We start from the raw sequence: 13,041 nt of genomic DNA, 5'->3' as shown, positions 1-13,041 counted from the left end.
CTGTGACCAACAGGTAGACGGGTGGGGACAGCCGCGGTCACTTTCCCCATCCGTGCAAGAGGCTGTCTAGAGGGAGTGTGGTTCATTTCCTTCCCTGAATTCCAAGTCTCCCAAGCTTGTCCCTCTGCCTTGAGAGTGGGGGTGAGGGGACTTGAAGGAGGCCAGGATGCGAAGAGGCAAGGACAAAATCAGGCACACTGTCCCACCTCCCTGCAAGCCCCCCGCCTCCCTCAAGAATTCACGCTGAGATGACAGGCCAGTATTGTTCAGCCTGAAGGAAGGCGCTGCTGGCTTGGGGGGCTGAAGCCCCCGCGCAAGGCACAACCTGAGTTTGGACAAGGCACGGAGCCCCCTGGCAGCCTGAACGAAGTGCAGCCGCGGAGGCAGGTTGCGCTCAGTCGGGCCTCGGTAGGTCCCCGTGCGCTGTGCGGCAGCGACCCCTGGTGGATGAGAGCGGCAGCGGCAGCCCCGCCTGAGGCTGTCTTCTGGAGCTGATGAGGCTGCTGGGCTCAGGGTGTGAACCACTGATCCCCAGACAGTGTATGTCATGCGTGTGGGGCGGGGAGGTGCGGAGGGGGAAGGGAGACTTCCAAATTCAAGGCAACAGGAGCTTCTTCCTGCCAACCCAGCTTCCTCCAGGAGGTGGATGTGGATACATCTTGTAATCTAACAGGTGTCTGACTCCCAGAAGCCTTCCTGAGCCCCCCAGTTCTCACTGGACCCCAAACCCCTCGGCCTGGCACAGAGGTGCCTGTGAGCAGGCTGCCTCTAGCACATGCCCCTTTGGTGAGCAGGCCTGGGTTCCATGCCCGGTTTCAGCACTTAGGAGGTGTTGACCTAAGACCTTCAGCACTTAGGAGGTGTTGACCTTGCAGCCCTATAGGCCATGGTCTCGTCATATGTAAAGTGAAGTTGACAGTCCCTGCCTTGCAGGCCGTGAGGAATGAAATGAGTCCATGCGCCATAAATGTGAGGTTTTTTTCCCCTCTTTCCCACCAGAGTCCTCCACTGAACGTCTTCAGGCCTTCCTTGCCTTGGAGCCTCTGCCTCGGCTGGGGTGGCCCGGGAGGGTGTCCTTCTCTGGTCAGCCTTCCTGACTGCTCTCCTCCCTCCTGGCGCTCAGCTCACACTGTACTCACTGCTGCTTTGGAGCATGTTCCACGCTGCCTGGCCTCGGAGCTCTGCCTAAGCTTCCTACCAACAGACACTATACTGCCCACTCCTTAGCCCATCAGGGAAGTGGCTTGCACACCCGGGTGAACGATGCTTGCTGCATGACTAGATGAATATTGTTGGAAGAGTTCTGGGGCATTCTTCCCCATTGCAGATGAGAGGGTAGAGGCCCAGAGAAGGGAGGTGATGTGCAACCCCCCATTCCCACTGTTAGCAGCAGGCCTGAGGCCAGAATGCAGGTCATGTGACCTCACGGGGCTACCGGCACCAGCCTCTGTGAGCTGTTTCAGGCCCAGGGGTGGGGTGGGAGTGGGGAGTGCAGACATTGAAGCGTCCCTTCGGGAAGGACAGAATGCCCCCAAGTCTGTATATGGGATTGTCCCTGAGCCCCCTTTTATACCATCTATCCCTAATAATTTGTTCCAGCTTCCCTCCGCTCGCTTTCACTCCTCTGGCCCTGAGCCCACATTCTTGGGTCCCCAAACAGACCTTATCCCCAGCTTGGGGGTTAGCGGGGAGAACCCAGCTCTTCCTTTGTCACGGGTTTGCTGAGGACCGACAAGCAAGTTTTCTAATCCCCACGAACCTCAGTTTTCTCATTGGGCGGAGGGAGGTGTGTGTTCTGCTGGGACCGTGTGACATAGGAAATAATTTTGGAAGGCAAATGTGATGAACAAAAGTCCGAAGTGGTGAGCTGGCAGGGCTGGGAATTCTGGGGCTTCTTCTCCAGGGTTGGGTGCGCGGTGAGGGGGCGGCGTTCCTTGAGGAGTTGCCAGGGTGCCTGTCTCCCCTGTGAGTTTACAGATGGAGACCTGCTCTTCTGTGCATGTGTGGTGGGCTGAGGAGCCGCATGCTCGGCGAAGTGCATTTCCCGCCTGTCCCCCAAGCAATCTGGTGAGAGCAGAAAATAAATAAGTCCGATGTAAACATGATGCCGGTGCTGGGGAGACGGGAAGCTGGGTCACGGGGAGGCAGGGGCTCCTGGGGGCCCTGGACAAGGCATAGAGGAGCCTGCACCACAGGACAGGGGCTGGTCTGGAGGGACAGGGGCTGGTCTGGAGGTGAGCAGGGGAAAGGAAGTTGCTGGGGCAGGAAGGGGAGCTGGTGAGGAGGCTGAGGGGACCGCAGAAGGTATAGGTGTGGGGCAGACCTGACTAGGGAAGACCCACTTCCTGGCAACAGCTGGGCATGGAGAGCGGGCCTGCTCTCACAGCACAGAGCCAGAACCAGTGTCCTGCCCCTGCCGGCAGGTGACGGGGCCTGTGGTCCCACGCAGCAGAGACAGAGTGAGACGGGGGGAGGGAAGGGGGATGAGAAAGAGGAAGAGGCTTAGGGAAGCATGAGGTAGGGCGAGGAGATGACCACGGAGATGGAACAACACACAGTTTCTAAAGGAGTGTTTCGTTCTCCTCTGGGCTGCTTCAGAGGTATGAAGCAGTTTGCAGCTTGGCCATAGCTGGACATGCAGTGCCCCAACTGTCACCTGCTCAGGCGTAGAGTGATCTCACAAGATGGTTTTCATTTTCATTCTCCTGATGAGCCTCGATGTTGAGCATTTTTCCATATCCTTATTGACACTTTGGCTATCATCTGTGAAATGTCTATCTGAGAATTTTGCCTATTAAGAAAAAAGATTTCTTTGTCTTTTTGTTACTGAATTATAAACTTGGAAAATATATTCTATGTGTGAATCTTTTGTCAGGTATATGTATTGAGAATATGTACCCTCAGTCTGTGGTCTGCTTTTTCATTCTTTTAATGGTGTCTTCTGATGAATAAAAATGCTTAACTTAGATAAAGTCCAGTTTATTGATCCATTCTTTTGTAGTTGGTGCTTCTTGTGTCCATTTAAGAAATGCTTGTTTACCTCCAAATCATGAGGATATCCTATATTTTCTTCTAGCTTTATTGTTTTACACTCCACATTTAGGTCTATGATCTATTTCAAATTAATTTTTTGAAATGGTATTCGAGGTTCAGTGTTTTCTAAATGATATCCAGTTGAGCCAGCGCCATTTACCAAAAAGACCATCTTACACCACTTAATTAAAGAGGTGCCTTTGTTGTTAGTAAAGTGATGATATATGCACGAGTCGTCTGTTTCTGGAGTTTTTTTTCTTTTTTCTGTTCCATTAGTCTTTTGTCCATCCTTGTGCCAATATGACACTGTCTGAGTCCCTGGAGTCTATAACAAATTTTGATATTTGGTAGTATAAATCTTTTAACTTTGTTCTTCTTTAAGATTATCTTGGTCATTCTAAGTTAAAGAACTTTCTATGTACATTTTAGAATCCACTTGTTAATTTCCACAGAAACACCTATGAAGATTTTGACTGGGATTTCTTTAAGTTTATAAACAGATTTTGGGATAATTGAGATCTTATACAGTATAGGGTGTTCCAATCAATAAATGTAGTATACCTCTCTTTATACAGGCTGCCTTTAATTTCTCTTAGCTATGTTTTGAGTTTTCAGTGTCAACATCTTGCACATCTTTTTAAGACTTATTTTGGGATATGTTTTTATGATAATTAAGTGGTATCTTAAAATTCTTATTTTCCAATTCTTACTGATACATAGAAAATACAGTTTTGAATATAATGGTGTATAGCCTTTTTTGGATTTTATACAGATTTGGATTGTGTTCAGATTGTGTACACATTCATGTGATCTTTAAATTATGAAAGTTCTACTTCCTCTTTTCTGATGATTTTACCTTTGTATTTCTTTTTCTTGTCTTATTTCATTGGCTAGGGCCACTGTAAAATGTGAAATATGAGTGGTGATAATGGGCATCTGTCTTGTTGCTGGTTTGGGGGGAATTCCTTTAATGTTTCATTTACTATTTCATTGTTAACCGTGATACCATTGTCATTTTAAGGGTTAGATAACAGGCTCAGAGAAGGTAAGTAACCTGCTCATTTCACCAAGTCAGCTAGTAGCACAGCTGAATTGTGAAGCCAGACTTTTCTCTCTCCTAAGATTGTGCAGCTTCTATCATACCACAGGTACCTCTGCAACAGTGGTGCTCGACCTAAGATCCCTGTGGGAATTAGTTGAGGATTCTTTAAAAATACTGATACCAAGACTCCAACCCAGATCAATTAAATCAGATTTTCTGGTGGTGAAGCCCAGGCTTTAGTATTTTAAAAGTTTCCCGGATGATTCTAATCATCTGAGAACCAGGCTAAGAACCACTGATCTAGAAGCACTTTTGGTACAATTCCCACCCAAGCTGTGCCCAGGACAGCTTTGCTGAAAACTTGATATTTTTATATCAGCACAGGCCTGCTAACCCTAACCCAAAGGGAAGTGAACTTGTTCTTGCTGGCCTTTTGAAACCTTCTCCCAAACTCCATTCCTTCTACCCCCAAATGCCTACAGAGCTTCTGCTTGACAATCTGCTTTAAGGAAAATCATCTGCCTGACAGGGAAATTATTTTTTATTTGTCAGTAAAATAAAGTGATTCAATCTCTGATTTCCCTCCGCTGCAATAACTCACCTCTCTCTACCTCACTGACTTGCTTGCCAAACTGGTTATATAATCCCTTTCATCCACTGTCCCATTCCCTATTACATATTAATATTTGTTTTATCCATTTCGACACTTAGCTTTTAATCAAAAATTCTTCTTTGAAATAGCAAAGGAGGTTGAGTGGTGTCTGGGATATGTTAGTTTGTAAGGAGGATAATATTATCCTCCTGGAGGCCTGTTTTACTTTCTGTAGCTTTCTACAGAGGTGTCCGCTCTACCAGCACTCCTTAAAACAAATATCTCATTTTGTAAAGTGCGCCTTTAACCCCTTACATGGTTCACAGATTCTGTGCTGGACCTTGCCCTGATCTGGTTTACATCCCACATTCAGATCTTGCTTCTGATGGGTGGATTCATTTATTCCACCTAATGCTTTGCCCTGTCCCTTGCCCCACACTTGTCTTTGCTTCCCTGGGCATGACTTTGCTTCCCTCTCTACGATTGACTTTTCCTTCTGGCTATACCCTGGGCAAACGGATCTGTCCTGCCTGATCCCATGAGCAGAAGTCCAGCTGCTTTGTGGTCCCCACTTGTTTTTTTTTTTTTTTTCCTGCAGACTTTAGGACAGAATGATGAAGGAGGAAGTCTGGGGGTCTTTAGGTCATGCTCCCTCCCCTGTGGCTGAGTTACCACCACATTTGCATGATTCTGTTTATCAGCAACCAACACTTCTGCCTTTCCCTAAAAACTAAACATGCAGAATGGAACTGGAAGATAGCAGTCCAGCACCAGTATATATGATGGGTCTTTATGTACTCGCCGGTGTCGTTTAGATATTTGCATAAAAGCCACCAAGGATGCATTTCCAATAATTAGTAGGAGAACATTGCTCAAATCTGATGTGATGTTTACTGTATATTTTGGATTCCTCAACTGCATGGGTTTCATTCTCCTTCACTCACTCCTCAGGGAGAATCTCAGCATTCACCAGCTCCCTCTGTGTCCAGACTCCAGGTGCATCAGCCCTGCTGCCCAGGTGATGACCAGGCCAGACCATCCTCACCACCACTTGCATGCTCTCCCATGAGGAAAGCTTGGCCTTGGGCCCAGGCCCATCCCATTCCATGTAAAAGCTAATTACATATAAGTGCTTCCAGCAGCAATTTCTTTAGGGATGTGAAAGTGCTTTGATTAGATTGTTCTCCTGGCATCATTAAGTTTATGTCCAGGGATGGGAAGTGGGTGGTTTGAGGATGGAGACTTTCCAGAAATGGGACCAGTGTTTGAGGAAGCTGGCCGCAGGCTGGGCCACTTCTGGGCCCACCCGAGGAGCTAAGCTAAGCAGCCCCCATCGACCTGATCCTTTAACTAGCTTCTCCCTTTGCTGCCTTTCCCAAAGGCTACTCAGAGGGGCACAGGGCAGAGGGTGAGGAGACCAGCATGGGAGTCTTGGCTCTGGCACTAATGTGCGTCATGGCCTTGATGATCTTTTTCCCTCCCTAGGCCTCTGTCTGCCCACCATTCAGCCTGCTGTGTTAACTGCCATGTGTCGGGCCTCAGCTGGGTGCTGGGGACAAGAGAAGATTCAGTACAGGAGCTGCCCAGAGCAGCTCACATCTAGTGCAGGGCAGGATGGACATATAAACTTATGAGGAGAGCCTGACACAGTAAGTGCTCTAGTTGTGATCAGACCAGAGTGGTATGGCAGCTGGGAGGACAGAGACACTCTGTCTGGGGGAGGCAGGTGTGTGTTCACAGAGAAGGTAACTACTTACCTGGATGTGAGAAGGGAGTGGGGAGGGAAGACAGGAAAGATGACCACTCAACCTTTAGGTGAAGTGGGTTTGAGGTGCCTGTGGAATATCTAGGCAAATTAATTTGGGAGTAAACATAAATATGAGATTCAGTGGCAGGTTGGAAAGGTAGATGTGGATCTCAGGAAAGAAGGTCAGGGCTGGAGAGCTAGGTTTGGGGGTCATCAGAGTGAGTCACTGAGGCCACTTGGCTTGGGTGCTATTGACTGAGATGGTACAAAGGGGGCTGATGGCGGAACCTGGGGTAAGCTACCTTAGGTGGATGCAAAGGAGGACAGACTAAAGGAGCAAACGATAAGTGGTAGTTAGCTAGGGAGGAGATTGGCCCCCACAACGAGGTATCATGGAGTCCCAGGCAGGAGAGAGCACCATGATGGAGAAAGTTCTCAGCAGGGAGAGGTGTTACAGAGGCCAAGTCAGAGAGGGACCGGGGGGCTGGGCTCTGCACCAGACAAGTCCCCAAATCCTTTTTAAACATGTGATCTCTCTCTCTCTCTCTCTTTCTCTTTTATTTCTCTATGCATCTGTCTGTCTTTGTTGCTCCATCTCTTGTTTCATCCTGATTGATCTTTGTACCAGTGCCTAGCTCAGGGCCCATCACAAGGTAGGTATGCAATTAATGTTTGATGAACTATAAAGAGATGCAGGGATTGTACTACTTTTCTCTTTGTTCTCTTTTGAGAGATTGTAGTTATTCATCTTATTGGTGCTGGTCAGCAATTGAAATAGAAGTCACTCCCCTTTTAAAAGTTCTAGTTCTGGGCTGCTTCCGTTGAGGTGTCCAAACAAGTAGGAAAACCTGTGGGCCCCAACCCAAAGGGTCTCAGTCCCAGAGGAGCCTACAGGAAGGTGAGTAAGACTCAGGGTCCCAGATCTAGAGATGGCTGCAACCGTCAGTTGGGGAAGAGGTGGGATGATGGCACCACCATGTGGCAGGTATTGTACATGCATTATCTTTGTTAACTTCCAATATCCTCTGAGGTGGGTATTTTTACCCCCACTTAGAGATAAAGGCTCAAAATAAGTACAAAAATTGTGCAGCTAGTAAGATGCAGAAGCAGGATTCAGACCCAGGTAGGTGTGACTCCAGAGCCTGTGCAAGTTCTGATGCTACAGGAATTGGTTCAGGCACTGGGAAGCCTGGAGCTCAGTGGTGTGGTCCCTTCAGGGCCTCCCACTGTGATGAGCTGGCTGAGTTGGGAGTTGCTGAGATGGTGATGCACACAGAAATCAACTTGGGCTAGTGGCATCTTGCTGACAGCAGGCTAAGTGGCAGGTCAGTAGCATCAGAGCCAAAGGCCCAGGAAATTGGCCCAATGTGACAATCCACCAAATAGAAAAATGAGCAAAACACATGAACAGGCAATTTGTAGAGGAAGTCCAAATGGCAAAAACCAAAATCAAAACCAAACCTATTCAAAGTAAAATGCAAACATGAAAAGACTCTGAGCTTCACTGTAGAAAGTAAAGACATCATATTAAAATAAAAATTTTGCACATCCACCAAACTGGCAAAAATTTAGAATCTGACAGTACCAGATGTTGGCAAGAATATGGAGTTAGGTGAGTTTATACATTACTGATAGGAATATAAATTGCTACAACTGTTCTGCAGAACAACTTGGCAATACTAGTAAAATTAAAGCTGTACAGACCCTATGAGTTAGTCATTCCATTCCTCAATGGAAACCCCTAAAGAATCTGGCATGTATGCACCAGAAGACACTTAGAAGAATATTTACAGAATATTATTATATATTTTAGTGAAAACTGGGAAATGACTCAAATGACCATTGATAGGAGAATACATAAATGAATTACAATCAGTTTATACAATGAAATACCACCCAGCAGTGAAAATAAATGGACCTTAGCCACAGGGACCAACAGGAAGGAGTTTCCCAAACATAATGCTGACTGGGGAAAAAGCAAATTGCTATACACAGTATGATACCGTTTATGTCAAGTTCAAAACCTTGTAAAACTATACACATGTAATAAATCTCTAAAGAAAACAGGGAATAATAAGCACAAAATTCAGGGTAGTGGCCCATCCAACAGGGAAATCAGAGGTATGAGATCAAGAACTGCATATAGGGGGCTTTCTGATGTTATTTTATTCCTAATATTAGAATTTCTGGATATTAGGCATATACATATACACAGATAGATGTTCATTTTGTTATTTTTTATACCTCATACATTTGCAATACATACACATTTCTTTTGAAGGGATGATATATTTCATAATTAACAAGTTACCAAAAGAGATCTGAAGCACAGAAAACAAGTTAGAAGGAAAGCAGGACAGTGGGCAGTTGCAAAGACAGGACACCACATACACTCTTCTCTGGGGAATCTAAGGGCAGAAGAGGAATCAGGCTCAGTCAGAGTCACTCTCTTGGGGTCAGAAATGTGTGGAACCTAGGTTCCCAAGCTGCCTGTTTCTCTGGAGCTGCTCTTTCCTCTAGTGGCCTTTGCTCACAACATCTCCTCCATCCTCTCCCTTTACTCATCTAAAGTGTGTCTTCAAGTCTTTGGGCAACTCTTACTCGCTTGCATTTATCCCCCATTTGCCTAAAGCCTACTACTATGTGTGAAGGCCTGGAGCAGCCACGAGTGAACGAGCTGTCGTACCCAGGCTTGCAGCGTGTCCAGGGGGGCAGGAGGGACAGACAGACAAGGGAGACAGAATCACATCACAGTGGTGCTGCTCCAGATTGCTGATGCATAAAGTCATCTGCGGACCTTGTTGAAAGGCAAAGTCCAGGCCTCCCCAGAGTCTGAGTAAGTCTGGGTGGGGCCCAGGAATGTGCTTTGGAGAAATCCCCAGTGAATTTGGTGCAGCTAGTCCTCAGACCCCACTTGGAGAAACAGTGTGATAAACGCAATGATGTTAGCAGATGTATTTGGGCCCGAGCTTCGAGGGCCACCTCCCCAAGATGGGGTGTGGACATTAAGTCAGGGAGGCTTCCAAAGGCCTCTCCAGAGAGTGTCTTCGTTGGAAATCACACTGTAAAATGGTTATTTATGGATGAGTCTCCTGCCTCACTGCTTACCCGGCTTACCTCTGCTTGGCACATAGTACGTGCTCGGGGAAATCGCGCTCGGTGGGTTTGCAGAGGAGCATTTTGGGTTGGGAAGCAGGCTTGGTGGCCCAAGCCCTCGGAGAACATTAATCCCTGGCCTCTCCAGTGCGTTCAGAGTGGCCCATCTCCAAGCATGTGTCAGGGACTAGGTTTGGGCCTGGTTTAGGTTTGACCAGCATTCTCGACTGGGTTTGGGAATGCAGTTCCATTTGCATCCAAGATCAGCCTGAGGAGACCAGATAATTGAGACCCTTAGCTGTAGCCTTGGATAGTGCTGGAAGGGGAAAGGGATAAAGACCCGACAGGTCTAAGAGCTTTCTTATGTTGGCAGGCTGACAATAGGGCTGCTTCCTGTTTCCAGACCCAGAGCAGCCCTTTTCCTTACCTGGACCCAAGTGAGGCCCTCTCTGAAGGCCTATTAGTCAAACATCTGGCATGAATCCAGGCCTGCCGGTGGCCACCTGGCTGCTCTTTGTTCTTTCTTATTAAGGCACATCCAGGTGAGTTTTATTGTGGACACCTCCCCCAGCTCCTGTTCCCACATTCGCCTCTTTTTGAGTCTGAGATTGCCAAAGGCTTTTACAGCTAATGGACCTTACAGCTCCCAAGAGCCATTTAAGGGAGGCCCAGAAGTCAGCGGTGGTAATCAGTCAAGAAAAAAACACTGACCTCTGGAGAGCTGCTTGAGCTGAGTGGCAGCAAGTAAGGGTGTTGGGACAGGAGGCCCAGGCCTGCGGCAGGTGTGGGGAACATCAGCACGGGCAGTTCCTCATTTCCTCTCTCCCTGGTTCTTCCTTGGCCTCATCCCTGCCCCCCACTCCTGGTGCTTGATGACAGGGTCCTCAGGCAGGCTGGTGTCCTGGGGCATCTAAGGGGCAGCCGACGCCCTGCTGAGCTAACTCTGAGAAGTTACTACCCACTACCCCTCCTCTGCCTTTCTCCAGAAAACCTCATCTACTGACCCTCGATGGAGGTGGAGGTCTGAGTTCAATTGTGACTTCTCAGGAGGCAGTATAATGTCCTGATAGAAACCATGGGCTTTGAAGCTAGACAATTTGTGTTCAAATTCCAAACTCACCCATTTTAAAGTTTGTGATCTGGGGCAAGTCAGGGAACCTTTTTGTGTCTCAGTTTCTTCATCTGTAAAATGGGGATACTAATCATACGGGCCTCAGAGGCTTATGACAAGGAGTAAATGGTATGTGTACTGCACTTGGAGGGATGAGCAGTTGACAAGCAGAAGCTATTATTGTGCCATGAGTAAGTAAGTCTGATCGGGGCAGAACTGGGAAGCTGAAGCCTTTATCTGCCATTCCCATCCCACCACACCCAGGTTCATTCCTCTCTGTTGGGCAGTGGGAGCAAGCCTCTAGGGAAGCAGCCCTCTTTCTAGCGGGGAGGGTGGTGGAGGATGGGGTGGGGAGGGAAGGACGATCAGCTCAGCCTAGGGATAACCCAAGGAAGGGAGGAGGGAGCCAACACTTGTCAAGCATCTTGCCTGGATTCGCATCACCTGCTTCATCACCTTAACCCCTAACACCCTGTTGGTGAATGAGGATACAGAGTCTCGGAGAGGCTAAGTGACTACAGCCAAGTCATACGGTACAAGTAAGAGGGGGCAGGGGTGGAGCTCCGGGATGTGGGAGTCCTAAGTGACTGTTCTTTTTTACTGTATTTTGCTCTGGTGGATGGTTAGGGGCTAGCCCCTGGGCACTTGGCTTGGTGCCTGCTATCTAAGAAGCCCATGGGAGGTCACTGATCTCTGCTGGAGCGAAAGGATGGGCCTTCAGATGCCAGACTTGGGGTCCCTCTGGGGGCCTTGCCACCAGGTTGTCTCTGGCTCCACACAGAGTCCTGGGCTGTTCTGGGAATCCAGGGCTGGACCCGGTGGGGGGGCTTGTGTCTGTCTCCTTCCTGTCGTGAGCAGAAATGTGCAGGGCCATGCCCTCTCTCCCCCTGCAGGTAGACGGTGTTCTGTGCTTGGCCGACATCCTGACCGATGACAGCCACTCAGAGGCCACGAGGGCTGAAGCTGCGGCTGTGGTCGCCCAGGTCACCTCCCCACACCTGCCCTTTACTCAGCACCTCGGCAGCTTTCTGGAGAGCATGGAAGAAATCGTGACAGCTCTCATCAGTGAGTCACCCTGGGCAGGAGGGGACTGCTGCGTGAGTGGGACTTGTCACAGTTGTCTTCAGCAAGGGCCAAGGAGGCCTTCCTGCCCCCCTCCACCACACACCCACACTCACTACACCCCATGTAGCTTGCACTGATGTCACACTAACTGAAATCCCACTGTTCATGTATCAGAGGCTTTAAAGAGCTTTGTTGTCAAATCTCCTATTAAAATGCATGCAGCCCTCTGAGAAGCTCTGAGTTAAAGGTCACATTGGGATTAATGGACCTTTCAGAATAAAGACCAGGGCAAGCCCCATGGAGATGTAGAGGACCTTGAATTTTGAGGTTCAGATCCTTGACCAGAGAGACTGATGGGCTTTGTTCCTGAAGTCTCAGACTACTGTAGCCAATGAATGTGGCAGCAATGACGGGGAAAACAGCTTCTCAGAAGGCACTGGTACACGCCAGCCTGCCACCTGCAAGCCCACCACTGGTCCCACATCGTGGGGCCTTGAAAGCTTCGACTCTTCTGGATTCCCCTATTCAGACTTATGTACTCCTGGCTGGAGAATCATAGTCTGAGGTCCAGAATACTCTCTTTCTCCAGCTTCCCTTTGCAAAACTGCAGAAGCTGGGACTTGTCTGGATAAAATCCTCAGGAAATTTGTTTTGTAAACCACATCCTTTCTTTTCTAAGTGCCGGCAAGGGTGTGTGTTTCTACTTCTATCCCTATCTCTGCCACCGTCTCCATACCCATGTCTGACTGAAACTGAATGAAAATTAATCTCATCAGAAAATTTAGCATTCGCTCTTGGAATCATCAAACCAGGGCTGGGCAGATTTGGAGTAGCGCGAATGTAGGGACAGCACAGAAACTAGATTAGGAGTCAGAATATGGTGTGGATTTTTGTCTTTTCATTCATCCATGCAACAAAGAGCTGTTGACCAGCAATCCTGTGCAGGCCCTTCACAGTTTTCCTAATATAGAAAACATGAAGTTGGAGCCATTTCTCTCGAGTCCTTCTAGCTCTAGAATTTTCAGATCTGCAATAGCTTTGAACAGAAGAGTCATCAGTTAAACTGACTTTATGGCTGACTCTAGGCACTGGGGCAGCGACACCCCCAGGCCAGGCTGGGATACCTCCATTTGCCAACGTCCACCTTTCTTCAAAGTTGAGAAAACCCAGAAGCCAACTCTTCTTGAAAGTCTTGCCTGGAGGGAACTCCAGAAATGCTCACTCAATAGGAGAAGAAACCTAGGCCTAGAGAAGTTGAGGAACCTTCTTGAGGCAACATAACAGTGTGAGGATTCACTTATGCCAGGAGTCTCATACTCAGTCCTCTGCCAGAGCCAGGCAGGAAACATAAATTG

The 13,041-nt window shown here is 48.2% G+C and overlaps 1 protein-coding gene across 4 annotated transcripts in view; it reads left to right on the top strand.

Annotated features, from left to right (window-relative positions):
* Nucleotides 1–13,041, top strand: part of INSC (INSC spindle orientation adaptor protein) — a 119,544-nt gene that overhangs the window by 82,891 nt on the left and 23,612 nt on the right. For all 4 annotated transcript variants that reach the window (XM_073883019.1, XM_073883020.1, XM_073883017.1 and 1 more), the window contains one exon: nucleotides 11,515–11,686. In XM_073883019.1, the coding sequence (XP_073739120.1) occupies nucleotides 11,515–11,686 (172 nt within the window). The remainder of the gene's footprint in view (nucleotides 1–11,514; nucleotides 11,687–13,041) is intronic.

Source organism: Callorhinus ursinus, unplaced genomic scaffold (genome assembly GCF_003265705.2).
Source record: "Callorhinus ursinus isolate GAN/ISIS: 27379988/994484 unplaced genomic scaffold, GSC_fseal_2.0 scaffold49, whole genome shotgun sequence".
Lineage (NCBI taxonomy): Eukaryota > Metazoa > Chordata > Mammalia > Carnivora > Otariidae > Callorhinus > Callorhinus ursinus.
The sequence above is the reverse complement of the archived record's forward strand: the minus strand, read 5'-3'. Positions and strand labels throughout refer to the sequence as shown.